This window comes from Corvus moneduloides, chromosome 4 (assembly GCF_009650955.1).
Source record: "Corvus moneduloides isolate bCorMon1 chromosome 4, bCorMon1.pri, whole genome shotgun sequence".
Taxonomy (NCBI): domain Eukaryota; kingdom Metazoa; phylum Chordata; class Aves; order Passeriformes; family Corvidae; genus Corvus; species Corvus moneduloides.
In genome coordinates, this window is record NC_045479.1 from 27,270,395 (window position 1) to 27,290,694 (window position 20,300).

The 20,300-nt window shown below is 42.2% G+C and overlaps 1 protein-coding gene across 1 annotated transcript in view; it reads right to left on the reverse strand.

The window, feature by feature from the left end:
* Positions 1–20,300, reverse strand: part of UTP20 (UTP20 small subunit processome component) — a 64,019-nt gene that overhangs the window by 25,874 nt on the left and 17,845 nt on the right. Inside the window, 17 exon segments of the mRNA XM_032107835.1 lie at positions 298–442; positions 1,364–1,590; positions 2,530–2,609; positions 4,948–5,091; positions 7,772–7,980; positions 8,476–8,642; positions 9,170–9,295; positions 9,858–9,943; positions 11,678–11,768; positions 13,431–13,640; positions 14,212–14,455; positions 15,126–15,205; positions 16,045–16,121; positions 17,057–17,215; positions 17,534–17,596; positions 17,997–18,147; positions 19,347–19,452. Of these exon segments, the coding sequence (XP_031963726.1) occupies positions 298–442; positions 1,364–1,590; positions 2,530–2,609; positions 4,948–5,091; positions 7,772–7,980; positions 8,476–8,642; positions 9,170–9,295; positions 9,858–9,943; positions 11,678–11,768; positions 13,431–13,640; positions 14,212–14,455; positions 15,126–15,205; positions 16,045–16,121; positions 17,057–17,215; positions 17,534–17,596; positions 17,997–18,147; positions 19,347–19,452 (2,365 nt within the window).

Below are 20,300 nucleotides of genomic sequence, written 5' to 3' on the forward strand. Positions count from 1 at the left end.
CCACATGACTGCAGGCATTTCTGCACCTTTTTCTACCCTCAAGAGACATTAGGTTTGAGTACCAGCAACAAAATCTGCTCCAATCAACTTGTGAAAACTTATCACTTGTCACCAGCCACTTGCAAGGTCAATGATAGATCCAGGTATTTACAACTGTTGTAAATTTAAATAGTTTGAGACACAGCATTTTTTAATTTGGAACCTATTACAATAAGCCGCTTTCTTCCTGCCTCCTTCCAATTTTTTAACGGTTTTGAGTCTTGTTCACCCCAAGACAGAGCTCTAAGAATCACTTACTTGGAAAGTATACTCAGCTCTTTGCTGACTTGAGCTCTATACTTCTTCTTTTTCACCTTTTCCACACTTAACATTGTTTTGCTGAAGTACTGAAGTATGGCAGGAACATGAGGCAGGACCAACCGGCAACCTAGACTGAGGGGCTCTGTGAGGGATACAACAGTTAGCAACACCCAAGAAACACTGCTGCAAGAAACAGAAGGGAGATCCAACCCAACACGAAGGGGAAATTAGGACAAAGGAGGCTTCATCAGTGGAAGAATAAATAAATGGGAGCTATGAATGTGCAGGGCAGCTGGTGGCTGGGAACAAGCACCAGCACTTGCTGAGACCAAGTCTAATGTGTCTGAGATGGGATCAAAGAAAGCACACACCACTCTCCTCACAGATTTCAGTAACAGCCCTCTGAAGTGTAGGCTTATCAGAAGGTACCAAGGACACTCCTCAATAGTAGTAACAGCTCCTAAAATGACTGGAGCATTTGTAGATGTGATTTTCTTTATTCTACCACTGACCTCTTTGTAAAATCAAAGCTGCCATAACAAGGGCACATGCTCCTTTCCACTAGCTTTGAGTGTTGCAGTGAATGATGTCTCCACAGCATCAAACACAGCACACTACTGTTCTTGCCTAACTCTCAAAGATGCCAGGTCTTCCTTGTCAGAGAGCACAGACTAAACATCAAAGTGATATATGATCATGTGCATACATGAAGGAGGCCTTTATATAAAATGTGGTGCTAGGCACAGAGCCAAGTCAGCAATGCAGTTCTTGAACTTGTATCAGTCAAAACTTCACAGACAGAACAGGTCAACATTTCCCTCTTCATAAGGAATCTCTCCATGCTCAGAACCCTGACACTCAAATGCAGATCTCATCAATCATGAAACAAGTAGGACTTTACCATTCTTGAGCACAACAAGACAAATTTATACATTGATGTTTCCATCTCTGCTGGGAGATCCTCCTCCCCAGTATTCTCAGCCAGCGTAGACAACCTCACCATAATCTAACACCTTCATCCAAAGCACCCACCAGGTCTCTCAGACTTCTCAGGCAGGCATACCTTCTGTCACCTCTCCAGTGACCACGACAACACAGCCAGTCACACTCAAACTGGAAACCTGCTCCGTGGGTTCAAAATCTGGGCTGTTGAGAAGGCTATCAGCGATGTCCATCACAAGACTGGATGTGGCCTCAGACAGATTCTTGGCTGACAGCACAGCAAATACATTTGACAGTATATCACTCTCTGGGTGATCTGGCTGCTGCTTGGCCAGTAAAGGGAAATATCTGAGAGAAAGATTATAAAAAGGTTCACTGAAAATCAGGTTCAAAATTTTATAATTACATATATATATATATATATAAGAATTAAATATAATTCTTTTGTGCAAGAAGTCACACAAAAAAAATGACTGTCTTCCACTTCAACCAATAAAAAAGTGCAAAAAAAAACAAGAACAAGTGTAATGAAAAATGCAGTGAATGGAAGTTGAGAGATTATAAAGTCCCTTTTCTTGCTTCAAGATAGCATCATCTAAACCTAATCCTTTCTCCACAGCCCGAGTCTACTCTTAGTCTGCTCCTAACCTAGTGATCCAATACCATTTTTAACAGAAGTTTGTACGTAAGGTCTTCATGCCTGCAAATGAGGTGTCTTATAAGAAATACCAGGGACCTTAGCAAAGGAAAAGCAGTGAGTCTGTGGAAGAGGCAAAAATCTCTCAAGACAGTTGAACTAGAACTTCTCACAGTGTCTGAATCAAAAAAAACTCTTTTACAACTTTCAGTGACAGACTCTCAGTCACAGATTCTATGCTGAATTTGCCCATACTCTTTCATAAAATGGAAAGAAATAGAGACTCACAAAACCATGAATGGTATTATATATTGTAAAACTGACTTCCCACCTTGCAAGACTAAGTTGTCATTGGTGAAGATGGACATATCCTAAGAAGTCAGGCCTCCTCCTCACCCGTGAGTTGGGTTTGGGCTGCATATGTGCTTAATATGGGAAAAACAGTATGGGAAAACCAGCCTATTAAAAAGTGAGTACTTGCATAAACTGGAAAACTTCCCAGCTGCTTTGACTGCTATCAAAAGAATAACAGTCTAATGGGAAAAGAAAATACGGTTTTCGACACAATTATTCACAGACTGTTAGTGTGCTCTTTTTCCTTGTATTTAATGTATTCAGAAGTACTTAGGCTTGTTTGCCAGAACACTTACCTGGGGTTCTTACTCCAGGTGTGAATGAGTTTGAGCAGGCAAGTTGGAGAATACTGACTCTCTGAAGCCAATCTGCAGACCTAAAGGAGGGAAAAATCAGATAGCAATGCAACACAAGTAAGTAAAGCAACTTAAAAACCTCATCTCTAACAAAGACCTCACATTCTATAGTTAATCTTTTTTATGAAGTAATTTCAACCTTGTTTTCCCAACTTCCTCAATATTTGTCAAATGACTCAGATCATCTCACTCCTATTTATACAGTATTCCAGCTACCATTTTTGCCCTCCCTTGAAACTAGATTCCCATGAAGCCTCACATTTGCCAGAGACTTAGCAACCTGTCCTGGACACACCTCTGAAATCTCAAGCACAGCACCCAGAACTCACTTCTCCCACATTTCCTATGCCCTGACTGCAGCACCTGGTCTGTATCTCCATGGCCTCACTGGGGAGGCTGGAACACTGTACTGCATCCCATGAATGGAATCTCCTAACAGGGTTCTGTATCCAAAACAACCCCACCTAAGAGGTGCCCAGCCTAAGCCACACACAAGAGCTGCCGCTCTTTCATGACTGGACACAGGCTAAAGTGACCCAGTGCACCCTCCTCTCTGCGATTCCGAAACCCAACAGGCTCCAACCAAGTCACAGAGCTGGGTTTCCACCCTGACCACTGTTGGACTGTTGGCAAGGCACCATTAGTGAACACACAGGCAGAGCAGACTCCAGTGCATCCAGGGGTGGCAGCCAGGATGGTGCATGTGGGGTTTGGACTAGCTCAGTTTGCTCAAGACCTGAGCATAACAGAAAAGAAGGTAGGTCTGACCATCATAGCCAACATCTTAGAAATCATCTTCTCCTGTCCCAAAGGTTGGTAATACTATTGCCCTGCATAAAACAGAGATTTCCTGAATGATGTACAATGAAGAGTAAACCATTAATCCAATCCTGCAGGAATGCTGCTGTGCAGGCTAGCAATATTGAGCCCCTGCAGCAAAATCCTGGGCTATGTAGAACAGCAAACTCCAATTCCAGGTTCAACAGGCTTAAAACAATTTGTCCTCTCCACGAGTTTTTACACACCTCAGTTCTATAGTTTTAAGAAAGGAAAACACGCAAAGCAAAATGATTCTTTTGCCAAAACCTTCATGGAGTTCACCAAAAAAGGCTCTAGAGGGAGCTTCTGGATCGTACTACCATCCAAGCTTCAAAACCAGCCGTCTTCTAGACGTAAGTAAGGACAAGAGGCCTTCTAACTATTTAGTAACAACAGTACATCTTGCTCAGAGTTACTCAGCATTTGCAAATACAGTGCTCCCTGAAAGCTTTAAAGTGCTTCGTTGACTAAAAGCCTGAACTGCTCTGGAACTGCAATAAATGTTCACCGCTTTTCCCACGTAGCACCCTGGCTGTAAGAAGACTCCATGGACAAACCAGGAGCATACACCTCCCTGTTCCTCAACCCAGAGCAATACAGAGCTATATGCACTGCCTGCTACTATTTTATCTACTGTTTGTCCATATACACCTACTACACATCACATATTGTTACTGGTAGAGCAGAGAAACAGTGTAGGAGTAAACAAACACAATGTCTAGAGAAGCAGCTCTGTGGTTTCACAGACCATACCAGTGCTCTTTAACAGGCTTTTCTGCCGCAAGGAAGCTGAACACTTGGATACCTCAAAACCCTCTGTAGAAGAGCACTCCTGGAGTCAGCCCCTCTTACTCAGTTAACCTTTGCATGGAGATAACTGCTTTTAGAGGAGAGACAACCCAGCAGCTGGTACAGGCACTCCCTGCCAACCCCAGAGCCACTGCACAGACAAAGACAGCACAATTTAATTTTAAATACTGTGTTCTCTCTCCATCTCACAGCAGTGCATTTTCCAAGCTCAGAGATGATCTGAATTTCTCTGATAAAAGCCACAAGCCTGTGCTTTGTCACTGTGCTCACATGGAACTCTTGGCAGGCAGGCACAAGACCACACAGCCCACTGACAGACCCTGCTGGGTCCTTCCTTTCCTGCAGCAGCATTTGCTACTGCAGTCCCCTACCACAGGCCCAACAACTGTCACACAGAAAAGCAGCACCCAGAAATGACTTGTATTACTTAGCTTCCCTGAAGCATCTAGGGAAGAAGTCTGCTTCTGTGGTTAAAGAACAAAGAAATGACATCCATTTTATTCAGATGAATTAATTTGTACTTTAATCTGTGACTTGATTGTTTCAGGACTAATCAGACATGAGCCAAGAAACTGGTCTTGCACAGACACACTGGGATGCCACAATCTGTCTAAGGCCACATCCAACCTAGCGATGGACATAGTTGACATGACAGACTCCAGTGCAGTTGGAGTTTTCTGCATGGTGCATGTTTCGCATAAGTTATTTGGAAAAACAAAAAATACTTACCTGAGGCCATACCACAGCATGGAAAACTGCATCAATCTCTTCCACACTAAAGCTGTAGGTCTCATAATCAGAAAAAAACTCTGCCACAAGCTTGAGACCAAGACGTCTCAAATTCTTCAGTGGATTAATCAACCTAGGTTGGACCTGTAAAAAAACCAAACAAAAACCTCAACCCAGTAAGACCTTTGCAGAACAACTACTAACTACTTGCCCTGAAATTAAATGCAGCATTTCATTGACCATGGATATATCCTTTGCAGAAACTTCTGTTTTCTCTTGTAACTTGTTCACAGTAGCAATCTACATCTCAGAGTTGACCTAAATTTTTCTAAAAGGGGCCCACTGTTCCTGCATTGAGTGAGTTACACAGGACTCCTTCAGTTCATAAAAAAATCCATGCTGACAGGCTTAAGACAGTAGCATCTGCCCCTTTTGAACACAATGCAGAAAGCTACACCGCAGTAAATTACATTTCCAGCCTTGACACTTAAACAATTCTGTTTTACACTTGAAAGGACCCGAATCAGCTCTCCAAAGTGAAGTTGTACTTTGCACACTGAGATCTTCTGGGAAGAAAAGAAATCAACAGATGAAGAGAAAGGGGGAGGAACAGAGAAGAATGTGAATCATGTCTTCCAGCAGAGTGAGGTGGGGACTATAGCGTTTGGTTACAGGAAGGTGCTTCCTGTACCCAGTTAGAGGTTATGTTCCATAGCCTTTCTTGAGAAAAACATTCCAGTAAGGAAATTCATACACTTCTGCATTCTGACTCGTCTCCCTCAGAGGAGTCTTGACCTGAGTAACCTGAATTATTTCCATACTGTGCAATACAGCTCACAGCACAAGCACATGAAGTAGCTCCACAGTGCAGAGGTAATGAACTTCAGCCTCAGAAATAATAAAGCCACATCAGAGCAAATAAAAGCCACCGTCGGATACTGAAGCTCTTTTGGGTCTCCAGTTTATATCATGATCCACCACGCAGAATCCAAAATCACAGGTAAAAAAGACAAAGCGGAGATGGTGGAAAAGGAACCGACCAAGCTCTTGCAACAGGACCTCCCAAGCTATGCTGCATGTGTACTAATGGAGTGCAATCAGCTTCCAGGTGGTAAATGAACTGTTTGAAAGCCCAAAGAAAGCACAAACCAGGATACTATTGCCAATGGTGGCTTCCAAGTGAAGTAATTTTGAGTTTCCCACTGTTCAATCATCATAAGAGTTCTCTGAGATCAAGCCTTTGAGAGGATAAAGAAACTCAATACTGAACACAATCAGTAGGAAATGGTAAATTAATAACTTGTCTTAAAGTGGTCAGAGTTGATGTTTAACTCTCCAGGCAATAAATTACTCTCAAACTCCAAGAATGTCTTCTAATTATTACTCAAGATAAACAGATTTCTCACACTCTTCCTTGAGCTCTTAACAGCCCCTGGGCTAATGAAGTGTTAAATTAAGTTCAGGCAAACAACAGACTGTCGCTCCTGACATTACACAATCATGACAGGATTACTGTAGCAACTCTGGCAAAATGTGGCTTTCCTAGCAGTTAATGAAGCAGCTTTTAGAACTCCTGTCTCCTGTCCTCACTGAAAACACGTAGGCATGCTTAAGTCAGACTGTGGTATGCTGATGTCCTCAAATTTGCTAATCCTCTTCATAAATTAGGACAGTTATAAGGTTCTGTTCAGTTGCTTTGTTTGATGGATTTTTTCAAAGCAAGTTCTAACCTCAAATGCTCACAGCTGGGTCTTGGCAAGAACATGCCCATGGGTGACAAAACACTCATTCCCACTTGTTCAGTCCATCATCTCATAATTCCTTTCAACACCACAACAACAGTGATGATAATGATGACTGTGCAGTTTGCTTGTTTCCCACCTAATATATGAACAGGCTCTGCACCAGGAAGATAGAAAAGCCTGGCTCAGTGTTACAGTTTCTGAGCAGCTGGCAAGAGACCCCAAGTAGCTGGACTAGAGCTCAGGGATCTCTGCACTGCTCCCCTGCATACAGGGCCACAATAAGCAACCATGGCCCACCTTTAGGTGCAACCAATCTTTAACAGGATGTTTTCCTCACCTGGCCCCTTCTGCATGAACAGCCATTGCTCAGCAAGGGAAAAAACATTTGCAGTGCTCTGGCTAAGACCCAAATTGCGACACTGGATTAGTATGACTTCTCCTGATACAGAGCTGAAGATGCTTCTAGTGTGCTGAAAGCACAGCTGGTATCCATGTCCTTCCTGTGTCCCATGACAGGAGACACTCAGGGTAGACAATCCCTGTGATCATCCACAATGCTGAGCTCCCCAAGGTCTAGCACTGCAACAAAACACCTCATGGACAGGTTTTGCTCTAATGTCTTCAGGCAAGGAACTTTAAACCTCTCCTTCCCCGGCTCAAATGTTTTATCCTTGCAGCCAAGAAACTCCACTTTAAGGCAAATTTTAACTTCCAGCCATAAAACCTTGTTACATCTTTACAACAGAACATTTATCTCTCTCTCTCATGCCCACGTCTCCACAAAACAGTCAGGAACTGCACAGAGATCACCTCCAACTCTCTCTTCAGTAACTTAAACAAAAACACAGTCCAAATCAGTTTTCTAAACACATTAACTTTACCAGGGCTTGAGCCCTGTAGCACTTTCAGACAAGCATCACTGGCCTCTATTTTGACAGACATCTAATTGCTGAGCTTTACTCCACAATGGCATTCCACTTACTTTTACCAGTAAAGCTCTGTTTATATGTGTGAGCTAAGAGGAGGAGGAGACAAGAAATTTCATTTACATGTTTGTATATTGTTTGCATATACTGTACCTTCTCTCTTTGCTGGAGGATGCGGGATACCACAGCAGTCATGCAGAGCAGAATCTGTAGAATTTCAGGCAGATATTGCTGGATCAAATGTCCCATGTTTTTCAACACAACTTCAAGACCATTGAAGAGGCTATGCTGACGCCCAAGAGGCAGGACTTTAGCTAAATCCAGGTCTGACATACTTTGAAGGACTGCAGTCTGGCAAGGCCCTGTGACAGGCAAAGGGACAGCAAATTATCTAGGGAGGCACCATGAAGACACATGAAAAATAGTGTAATTTTGCCCTAAATTACAGATCCTCACAGTCAGCTTTTTAAATAAGAACAGCTCTGTGTCTCCATCTCTGTGACACTCAGATGTCTCCCACTGCTACAGAATCAGAGCACTTTACAAGCTCTGTTTACTGCCATGATACTCAGGCTAGCCTATGATGCCAGCCACTGCTCATTCCTGGCCTGCAACAGCTTACCTGCACAGCTCTGGCAAGTTGTTCAGCTCTTCTGACCTTGGACACATAAAACACAGCAATCGTGCTTTGTAAGGAGAAACTCAGTGGAAACCTAGTCCTTACCAAGGGTTTACTTTCATCCTTTCAAGGTATGGTTAAGAGACAAACTGAAGCACGTAACAGTACTAAGCATATTTATCCTCCCACATCTCTACAGGTGGAAATTCCACACCCCCAGTTTCTATGGCCTACCTACCATTACTGAATTGCTTCACAGCTTCAAAGAGTAGATCCAAGAACATCCGTATCTCTTCTGGCAGTGAGCCGGCCAGAAATCGCAGAACAATTGACATGCGAGTGCTCGCTGAAGACTTGCCCTGTGTTTTGCTCCCTGTTTTGTTTCTCATTCTGCCATAGAGAATTCTTCAAGAACCAAAAAGAGGTTGCATTAGCTTTCAGCAAGCCATCTGTTTTCCAGCATCTTATTCTGTAGGAGAAACTCCATTTAAAAATATTCTCTAGTGAAAGTTCTCCCTTCAGGGTCTCCACTGAACTACTTAGTGAAAGATCAGCTTAGTGAAAGATCAGCCTCTGCTACTACAATGGAAGCCCTGCTGGAAACTTCAGGTATAAAACTGGTTACCTGCAGGACAATTCACATCACTGCAAATAGCTGGCAATACTCAGTGAACTGAAACATCCTCACAGCTCTCTGTAATCCGTTGTAGAAACAACATGTACCAAATTGCTGTTTTTAAAGAAAACACCATTTGCCTAACACATTACATAAATGTGTTAATAAGGAAACCATACAGAATATCACAAACTAAGTCATCAAACTATACCATTAACCATGGGTTTATCTCAATTGTTTAAAATGAGAAGCAGCATTACATCTCAGCTCATGGTACTCTGCCGTGAAGCTTTTGAACTCATACTTCAGAACATACCTCATAAGAACAGGAATGAGATCTGGTCGATGCTCTCCTTTTACTACTGCGGTCTCCTCAGAAATACTGAAATGGACTATCTCTTCTTTAAAGCTCTTGTCCTCCAGTAGCCTTTGCAGGTTCTCCCTGAGAGTAATAAACATTATTTGAGGGCAGGTAGGGTTATAAAAATAGACAGATAGACACACAGATGCATCTATATTTAATTACCTACCTATCTATCCTTGCTGTATACAAAATATTAAAGTACTATTTTCTCACCCTCCTAAAAAAATTTTTTTTAAGAACCAGCAAGTTCAAGCTAATTATGTAGACAAGTAAGTCCTGGGCATATTCCAAATCGATTACTTTGCCACAAACTACAGTTTTGTGCTGTCACTTTCTTTGGGTGGTTATAAACCATCAGTACAAAAGACATCTTTGAAAATGATGGAACTACTAACACTACTGACACTATTCTGGGACAGAATGGAAGTGTTGCTATTTTTCTCTAAACAAAAAAGAAACACTGATCAACCTCAAGACCTTATTTCCTGCCTTAGTTACGAAACATACAGCTGGCTACAATGAAACTTTACATATGTGTCTTCAACAAATACAGGACCCCAAATACAACTGACCCTGAAGCAAGCTTCTGATATGACAGCAGGCTCATTCACCGATGCTAAAACAGTATAAAAGCTTTTACCTGTATGGTAGTAGATGAGGATGCTTGTATGTCATTATACAGTCAAGAGCTATTCTCTGAACATTCTGGTCTTGATGAGACAGTAACTGCAAATAAAAGAAAGAAAGAAAGAAAGTCCCTATCTAGGAGGCAGGAATGCTTACTGAAAATAGTGAAACAACCCAAAGGCTACAAGCTCAAGCACGATTTGGACTAATTTATTCAAATGGAAACAGAATGTATGTGTTGCCAGTATAAAGCCAAGACGTACATGCACAACTGCCACTCATAAAAAGTGGGCATGGTTGCTGATAGGTCATATATACTTTTCCTTCCTATCTACATAGGATAGTCATAATATTTGCTTTTTCATAGGTTTTTTTTGGACTACTATCAGTTTGTATTTATCATCAAAACCAGTTACCAGCTGTGTATCTAAGAAGACTGGATTAAAAAGCAGGCTACCCAAGCCATTCCAAGATAGCTGTATTTCTTTCCTGTGACAAACTAACTACCCGGAAGACTTGGTATGCAAAGTCTCACTGAGATTTGTCCTCTCTTGAAGATGACTCTTCATAACCTAGGCACCAAACAACACACAGCACCAAGACTATCTGAGTTAAAGAAGTGTTTGCATAATGCACTCAGGCACATGGTTTGATTCTTGGGGTGTCCTGTGCAGGACCAGGAATTGGACTCGATGATCCTGATGGGTCCCTTCCAACTCAGCATATTCTCATAAGATTCATTAGGACAGGGAAGAGAATTTAAGAAATACAGATCATTTCTCCAAGCAGCATCTTTATCAGTTCTTCAGTCTCCTACCAAACAGCACAGGCAAGTGCCATCTAAGGTCACTTTGCCATGATGTCCCTGTGCTAGATGGACACACCAGCTGTGACAATGCACATACTAAGACACAGAAATGCAAACGGTAAGTGATGAAGTAATCTTTCTTCTTGTGCCAGCCTGTTCTTCCCACAGTGATTTGACCTTTACATGACTGTCCAATATTTTGCTAAGAACATGGGGAAGCAAACACATGGATCAACTCTTTTTCTAAGTAATACTTTGAGATAGACTGAAACAGAGTGTCTATTAGGGGATGTCTACTAGAGATTCTCTAATTCAGGGACTAAGGAATGGAGCTTTCAACATCCACAGCCTCAGAAAACACAAACTGGGAACAGTGAGAGCAAACTCCAATGACCTGAAAAAATCCACCAACTGGGAACCAACACAACCCTATAAAATTAAAAAAATTAAAAAACAAAACCGTTTTAAGGATTGTAAGATAAAGACTTAGAATCCCTCTTCAAAGTCATACTTTTGACAATTCCTTCAGGAAAATCCCTCAAAAAAGAATCAAGCAAATTGAATATTCTCCAAGAAGAAATTCCTTTTTCTTTTTTGATGCTTGATGATCTCTTGTACATACTGACCATACTCTTAGTACACAAAACACTACATGACAAAGACAAATCTCCTTGGATCTTCCCCAAGCTCTGGGTTCTAAATCCTCTTCCAGATCCCGCAGGAAGTGGAACAGATTTCCTCTACAGCCACTCCTCCACCTTGCCAAAGACTACTACTTGTCTGCTGTCAGATCTGTTTGCATGTGCCACTCCTGGCAAACTAAGCCGGGTATCTTAAGCAGGTCTTTGCTAAAGGGGCTCATTTCAAGTGAAGTCTGTTAGAAAGTCCTCTCAAGGACAGCTCCTTTCTCAGCTATCACAGCCGAGTTCAGAAAATGACAGGTTTCTGCAGTATCAGACCCTGCATTCAAATATGAAAGAGTTTATTTATTAGTAGCAATTCTAAAAGTAAGCAAATAGCCTTACCTGGGTATACAAGGCATTCAACTTAGGCTCCAGATACAATGCACGAGGATTTGAGAATTTTGAGAAAACTTGTAAGTGGGCTATTAGTTGCCTGTAAAACAAAACAATTATTTTTTAAAATGTCCAGGAGACAAACAAACAGGGAACTTTAATTAAAATTCATTAGCAAGAAAGAAAACAAAGAACAACACAAGAAGATCGCAAGTCTTCAGCACTATTTCAGACACAGCAAGAGGTGTCCTGTTCCCTCTCCTAAACAGCTCCTTCCAGCTGTCACTTCACTGCACAGAGAACGCCCTTTCTTCAGTATCCCTGAGTAGGCTCAGTTTTTTTCATGAGAAAGGAGTACAGTCAGGATGCTGCTTACTTCTCTCTGCCAGCTCAGCCTGGAACACCAAAATTCTGTATTTATCTCTCTGTTTATTCACTTGTCCATAAATGGTGCCCATGTTGCTCCTACCAGTGTGAAGGGCTGTATAAGTGGTAGTGTCACATCTGCCCCATCTGCTCTTCGCGGGAAGGGACACAGAAGACCAGGATAAGGAAGGCAGAGATCTCCTCTACCATGTGTGCTGTGGAACTGGTAGATGCTGTCCTCATTCAGCTGTTCCCCCTGCTAATTTACACTGAACTCTTGAGCTGGGCCATCCTCCTCCGTGGCTGGGCACAGTCAAGGGACGAGTACAACGCCTTCCAAGAACCCCACAGGGAGCTCGGGGCAGGTGTGTGTCCTCCCTGCCTCAGAGCCAGGCCTCCTGGGACACAGGTGCAGCCCCACGAGGGAGTCCTCCCTGGCACAGGCCTGACTCAGGGAAGGGAGGTCACTCCACAACTCATTAACACGCCCCTGGTAAATCTTTTATATCTTTGTTACGGCTACCAGGAGCTAATGTTTCCACTTCACTGCATGGATGTTTTGAGATGGAGGTTGGGAAAAATACAAAATATCTTGGACTGTCACTGTATTTTAATTGCTGATAATTTGCACATACAAGCCAGAATCTGGGAAAAAAATGAAAAAGCCGTAGGACACTTGGGATGAAATGACACTTTAGGTCACATATCAAATACTTGTCTTGTTCCAACATACAAGGTGACACTTTGAAGTTCTCTGTCATTACAAGGGCCATACTTTGCAAAAGTGTCAGAATAGAAATCTTTGTGATGTATTTGTAAGGGATATTTGACAGAGACCATCACTGGGGAGAATTCATACAAAGAGCCGCTTTCTCCATGTATTCAGTACTGCAATAATGACATTACAGCAACATGCAGCTTCAATCTACTAAATAAAAACCTTGGTCCCTAAGAAGATAAGATTTATAAACGGGCAGGAAATGGCAGAATCCCAATATTAGAATACCTAAACAAATAGTCTCATTTTTTGAAGTGTTTGGCAATGCCCACAGTTTTCAAAGACTAACAGACATACACAGAGAAGCCAGGGAATTCAGGTACAAGAGTCTCTGAAAACTTCAGAATGGCTCCACAATACTACACATTTTTTGCTTCAAGTAAACACACCACAGACTGGTCAGCAGGTAATGAGATGTTGATAAAACTTGGGCAGTGTATTTGGATTTTTAGTACTGTGCAGGCAGAATTTCTGACTTGTAATCCACTGAGAAATGATGAAGCTCAAGCAAAAGAAGAAAAAATAATATATACAAAACACAGCTTATATATCGAAGTGAGCTGCTGAATCTGCCTTTCCATGAAAGCACAAGCAAAAGGGAAAGCTAAAAATACTTACTTAGCAGCAGCTCTTCTTGTTTTCTTTTTTGGTAGTCCTACACTAATTGGTTCCCCTTCTTCCTTTTCTTCCTCCTCCTCCTCCTCTTCCTCCATAGCAACATCATTCACCTCTTCAGCAGGCATTTGTTTTGCTGCTATGGTACCACTAGTTTTCCTTCTGAGATCCTGAGATGGAGCCACTAGGGAATCTGCTGGGTAGTACTCATTTCTGTGTTTAAAAAAAGAAGGAAGGAATTAAGAAAATTAAGAATTTTTCAAGGTTCCAGGGCAACAACAGCAACTAAAAACCTCACCATTCTTATTATAACATCTACCCCACGTCCATCATACTGTCCGATATGTGCACACATACACGAGCACACCACTGCTCTCCCCTCAGGGGCAGGAATTTGAATCAGCCTCTGCCAAAATCAGTATTTTCCCCACCTTGGGGGAAAACACTTTGGTATTCTGGGATTCCAAATTAAAACATATTTTCATTAAGGAAAAGAGGAACTTTATTTCCACCGAAATCACTCCGTAACTGAGTAATGAGGCTGTGACAATGGCAAGTCAATGAACAAGAGACTGAGCAGCAGAGACCTACTGTAAATTTCATTTCAGCCTGCTTAGTTTCTAACACAATCCACATTCCAATTAAAAGGTTATTTTAACTGGAAACAGACATGTCATCAGCCAATGCATTCAAGAAATAAAGTCTCTAATGGGATAGCCAATCTTAAAGCTCAGCAACACATTGAAAGCTGTGTCCTCTCAACTGAAAAGTAAATCTTACTTACCGAATGAATCTCAAAAGAAGTGGGGAAAGTTCCCTTGACCGAGGCTCCACTCTGTCTGGAAACTTATCCAGTGCTTTCCACAGTAGGAAACGGTAATTTGTGTGGTCCAGCCGTTCACTGCAATCTGTTCTACTCCTCAGCTGCTCCAGAAAGACAGTCCCCACCTGTCCTTCTGGTATCTTCTCACTTTCTGTTTCAGCAGTGCTCTCCTCCTGTTCATCTAGTTCATTTTGTAGCTCCATTTCTACAGAAGAGATAAGACAATCTTTTCAGGTTACTTCATAATTACCAGTAGCAAGGAATCCATCCCCCATTACAAAAGTAATACATTTGGTGACATGCACCTGTTTAGACACAGCTGTATTTAACACTGACCTGAAAGACACACATTGCTTAGAAAGCGTTCTAGGATGCCTTGCAACCCTGGCACATGTCAATTGGGCTCAGTTCCCTTGAATAACAGGAAGTTCCCAAACGGCTGCACACTCCTGACTCTGTCTTGAAATATTAGGTTCCTTATGCCCATAGGTAAACCCCAAGAGCACACACAACAAGGACTGTCTGCAGAAATTCCACCGAATCCATGGAGTAGGAAGATGGTTTGCACCATTATACAGGTTTTGTCACTGTTCCTGACCACTCTGAGCAGTGCCAGCCTTAAGCAAAGATGAAACTGCTGCATGGTTCCCACAACCTGCAACTCCCTCCTGTAATGCAGCTGGCCTTTTCCATCCGGTGTTCAGGACAGGAGACACAGCTTCCTCCCAAGCCTCTCCACGCCTGCCCTGGACACGACAGTAGTACTGGTTCTGAATTCCCCCATCGCACACAAATTTGGGGCACATGAAAAACAGTCACATAATTTACTATTAGCTGAGTTACTATGATAACCATGCTCAGGAGAGGTGACTTACCAGCATAGGTTGCAGCCCTCTCCAAATGTTCATACAGGACCTTCCAGAACTGTTTATTCTCCATTTCCTTTGCATGAGAACTAACAAAGCATAATACAGCATGAAATTAAAAGGAAGATAAGAAAAGGCAAGCGTCACTCAGCTACTTAACAACTAACACAATCAAAGGCTTTGATCACTGCTTTCATGTGGCTGTCCGGAGGCAGGACATCTGCACAATACAGCTGTAGCACTTCCTTGCCTTTTCTCACAGATCCCAAATGTCAACTGTTATTAAAATAATCTGGTTGTATCCCAAGACTTCAAATGGACTCAAATTGAGTAAAAATATTCTCAAGCTTTCTACCGATTTCTGTACAGCAAATCATACAGAATCAAAGGCAGAATTACCAAGGACATATCTTTTGAAGAGCTGGTTTAATTTTTTTTTAATTAATTCACTGCTTGGAAGAGGAAAATCCCATCCTTTTTAATCGTACAACAGAGGGGAAAAAAAAAGAAGACGAAGTCATGCTGAAAGAAGTCACTTATTTTTTCACCATGGTCAGACTTCCCTACTCTTTAGTAGGATTTAGAGGTTTTTTCAGTAAGGACAGAGAAGTTGGCAGATGGAAAGACTGAGAGAAAGTTCTTGTTCCTTTAACCATTTGTAAAACACAAATCAAATCCTGCTACCTCTGACTAAAAGCTCTGATGCAATTTGACTGTATTTGTTCCCTTGAAAGTAAGAAAAATCAGGAACTAAGTTAAAGAGTTGAGATTTGAGAGTTCAAATTAATTTGAGAAGATTTCACACATGTTCTCATGCACAAATCTCTCCAAATTGGACATTTTTTACCTCAGCTTTTGTGCACAGAGGAATGAGAGGAATGTCCCGTGAGACAACCACAGACTGCAGCATCAAACTGCATATACTCACGTTATGAGTTCAGTTACAGGATCCCAGAGAGGGCTGAAGTTAACATAAAGCATTCCCAGTAAATACCGAAGAGGCACCTAGAATGACATACAACACCATCTTGTTGAGATGCAAACAACAGTAGTTAGAGACCAACCAAGCTCCTCTAACCGTTCTTCCTCTCAAAGAGGAAACTTTGATCAAAGAAGTTCTCTGGAGTGCTACAAGTGATGAAGGAAGTCACACACATCATCATTCCTTGTCTCATAGCTTCATGAGGAAATCCGAAACCCATTTACTGTAAGCTGCACTGAGATCTCATAACTATACCAAAATAATGTAAACATGGAAAAACCAGTTCAGCACGATGATTTGGGCTGTCTGTCTTTCTCTCCAACTTCAGTGCTGCCACAGCAGCATTAGGGACCTCAGAAAGAAGAAAGTTTGCCCACAGAAGTATTCACTGCACTAGGCCTAAAAGCATGTCCTCTGGACTGGCTCCTTGCTGAGGTACATGGAGAAGGGATGACCTACAATCCTTCCTCATGGAGCTGAGGCCCCCTTTAGCTCAGCAACGGAGGAGATTCAACAGGTCACAGGCATGAAAGATTTTCGTGCTGAAGCAAGACCCAGAAGTGAGGTCACCAATGGCCAGCGGGAGTCCTACCCATGTTCAACCACACTGAGGACATGACAAGGTCATGATTTTAAATTTGCTCACAACTCTGGAATCATTTGCCTGGAATGCTTCTCCCTGGAATCATTTGCCATCCTTTCCATGACATCAAACCCAAATTAATCTGACTGTGGGCCATTTATCTAGATACCACTGTTGTTCCACTCAACGCAGTACTCCTGAGGACAATGGGAGCTGTGATCCCTACTAACAATTAAGTTTTCTAAAACCTAATCTGGGGGTTAACTGATTTTTTGATGCACTCTCATTAAAAACTCTGCAATCCATGTGATGGAATAAGAACATTCTCTTGGAATAAAGGAATGTGACAACTGCTTTTTGACAATAAATCCTTACCTCCTGCAAAGATCCACTTGGTATTGCAGGCTGCACTATGTCACATCTTAGTTTCCTCAAATGGAGAAGTTTCTCTCTGTAATCATTCACTGTTGCTGGCACAAGTTCTGCTTGGAGCAATATGGCAAATACTGGCTGGAATTCCCCTGTGCCTTCACCCTGAACAAGCAAGTGACATGAATTCTGTCAGAGTACCTTTATCTCATTGAAAAGTACTTCAACAAAAGTATACAGACTCACAGCCATTCTGGACTAAAGAACAAAGTCAAGGGACTTGCTCTGGTTTCCATCATTTAGGCACACATCTGAAAACACCAGGAGGCAGGGGGACAAAGAAATAAAAGCGGAATGTGAGCACAAAAGCAGAGGACTACCTCTACCAGATACATTTTGTTTCTGCAAAGTGAAAAACAGTTCACACAGAACATGGAACACAGATAGCGCTTTGAAACGTTAAATGAAAAGTTTTGGCCCTACCTCAATCTGCGTAGAAGGTGGATTATCAAAATGGTTTAGAATTCGAACAGTCAACAGCCGGACCTATTCCAAGCAGAAGTGTATGTCAGAAGCATGCAGGCAATACATACTGACATGTATACACCTACAGAGAGGTTAATGTCTGCTACAGGAGACTGATTTCACCAGGTTCATCTTAGAGCTGAGAAACAGAGGAACTCCCGCAGTCTAGAAGGCAATTAGAAGTGAATGCATTATGCTCCTGCCCTGATTTACCTCTAGGGAAGAGGCAAGGCTGACAGGGCTAACAGTTAATCTCTGTTAACTCATGCCCCAGTGACACAGGTCTAAGCAGACACTATGGAAATAATAGCTTTACACAGTCTCATGCTTCTCCTTTCAGACTTTATTATTTATCTATGTTTACTTACATTTTATTGTTAAAATACAAATTACTTTGCAGGTGCTCAAAAGAGCAGATTACCTTGGAAACACCAGTGGAAATATTAGGATGCAACTTCTCAAACAAGTCCATTAGGTTCCCTTGGGAAAGGGGTTCCCGGCAGCCACACAATGCCAGCCTCGTGTAATAGAGATCAGCCAACAGGAGCGCAGAGGGGTCTGAAGGGAAAGTGCTAAAACAATGGATTATTTTATTAGCATACAGAAAGCACTGCAACAAGACTGGTATTTGAAAATAAGGCAGTAGTGATAACTACAACATTAAGGGAAAATTCCACTATTTCAGACTCTGCTTGCACCAGCAGACCAGTGAAGTCAGACTTCACCAGAACAATGGCTTGCAGCTGCAAAACCCATGACAGCCCAAGAGGCATGAGATTCCTCCTTTGTATTAATCAGGCTTGTCAAACTGGGACTTGCATGCTGGACCCACATACACACAGCTGCAGAAAATAAACCTGCATAGGTCACACAAGGGCTTCTGCTACTGCCCAGGTGTTCTGTCACTGATCAACTTCAACAGAAAAGAAATAATCCAGGCTTAGGTGAGATCCCAGGAATCCTGCCTGTTCACAGAGAAACCTCCTTCTGCTACCTTACATCCCTTGCTCCGAGCAGGTTTCACATCCCCAGCCCAGAGCAGGCAGTAAAGCATTAGGCTAAAGCTCACTGCCAATAATTCCTGCCTGATCTGGGCAAGCTGTTTGAGCTCCATCATGCCTCAGACACGGTCACCATAACTTCCTAAATGAACAGGATATTTTGAAGCTCAAGCCACCAAAGACTTGGAGATGCTAGAGAGAGATTAATGGTCTCCTTAAATCCCTCCAGACAGCCAGTTTTCTGTGCTAATTATAAGTAAAATTGAGTCAAAATAAATAAAATGGAGTATACAAAATCTCCTCCCATTGTGAAGCAAGCACAAACACGGATAGGTAAGGACATAGTCGAATCCCAACACCGCCAGCAAACTCAGGCTTTTGACATAGCTCAGAAAGTGCTGTTCCTGTCTCTTTTATCATAATGTAACACAGAATTACTAAGCATAGCATTCCAAAGTAAAACTAGAAGCAGTGTAGCACTGCAATGCAAAACTAGAGCCACCTTATTTGACACACTACCCTGCAGCTGTCTAAGAAAGGACCGGTTTGCAGAGAAAATGTCATTGAACAGGAACTACATCTACCTGGTTCTCCTAACACAGTGTCTAGAACTTTGTTCCATTCCATAACCACAATATTGAAGCAATGCACCAGCATAACAGAATGGGCAGCACACAAGCATTTAACCAGCTCCTACATAAAGGCAAAGTCATCTCTTTCTCTACCAAGGAAAACCATAAAGCACCACAGAACCGGCACAGTTTACTTACGTCACCAAGCTCTTGACACGCTCCACAGGTAACAAATGGAGTACTTCAGCAGACTCCACCAAACTAAGTAGAGTACTTACAGCTTGGCAGGCCACAAACAGGCTTCCTGCAGCAGAGAAAGAACAAGAACATCTTGTAAATTTACTCAGCTCTCAGTGACTTGTGCTTGTATGGTGCTTGCCCATCCTGAAAAGGCTGGAGTCAGAGAAATAAGGTAGCATATGGATCCCAGAACTAGCATGTGTACTTTTTAACCATACCACATAATCGTAACACATAAAAGAAATGCTTCTCTAGCTATCAAAATAAGTGCCTCCTCCAGCAAGCCAGCATTGAAAGCTGTGACAGCTCCCAGTTTGCATGTTTCCATCACATCCACATGTGCAGAAAGCAGAGATCTGGAGTTAAGCACTGTGGCAGGAGTCTCAGACAGCACTCTGCTAAAAAGGAAGAAATGATGCCAAATTGGTATGAATGAGTATTCATAGACTGAGTATTTATTAGTGAATGGCAGGTGGGTTTGCTGAATGCTGCCTCCTTCCTAAACCTCTCAGACTCCTTTAGGGATGGTTTCCCAGAAGCACAGGATAGCCAAAGCCCTGCCAGGCAAGAAAGGGCAATTCCTTTCCTTTCACACTGCTAAGTCAGCAAAGAGGTTGCTTTAAAAAAAAAAAAAAAAAAAAAAAATCCCTTCCTTCTCTTCCCAGGCAGAAAAAATACTGTTCCTAAACCAGGCAAATTAAAGAAAGTTTTTAAAAGATATAACTGTCTTACATGCTGCCAATGGAAAAGAAGGGGAAGTGAGCATTCATTTCCTATTTATTCTTCTGAAAACATTCCTCTATTCTAAGTTGCTTAATTCCCCAGGTGTGTGCCAGATCCTGCTAACCATTAACCTTTATAAGGAGCTCCTCAAAGAGAGAAGAAACATCAGGTAATGACAGGAGGAAACTT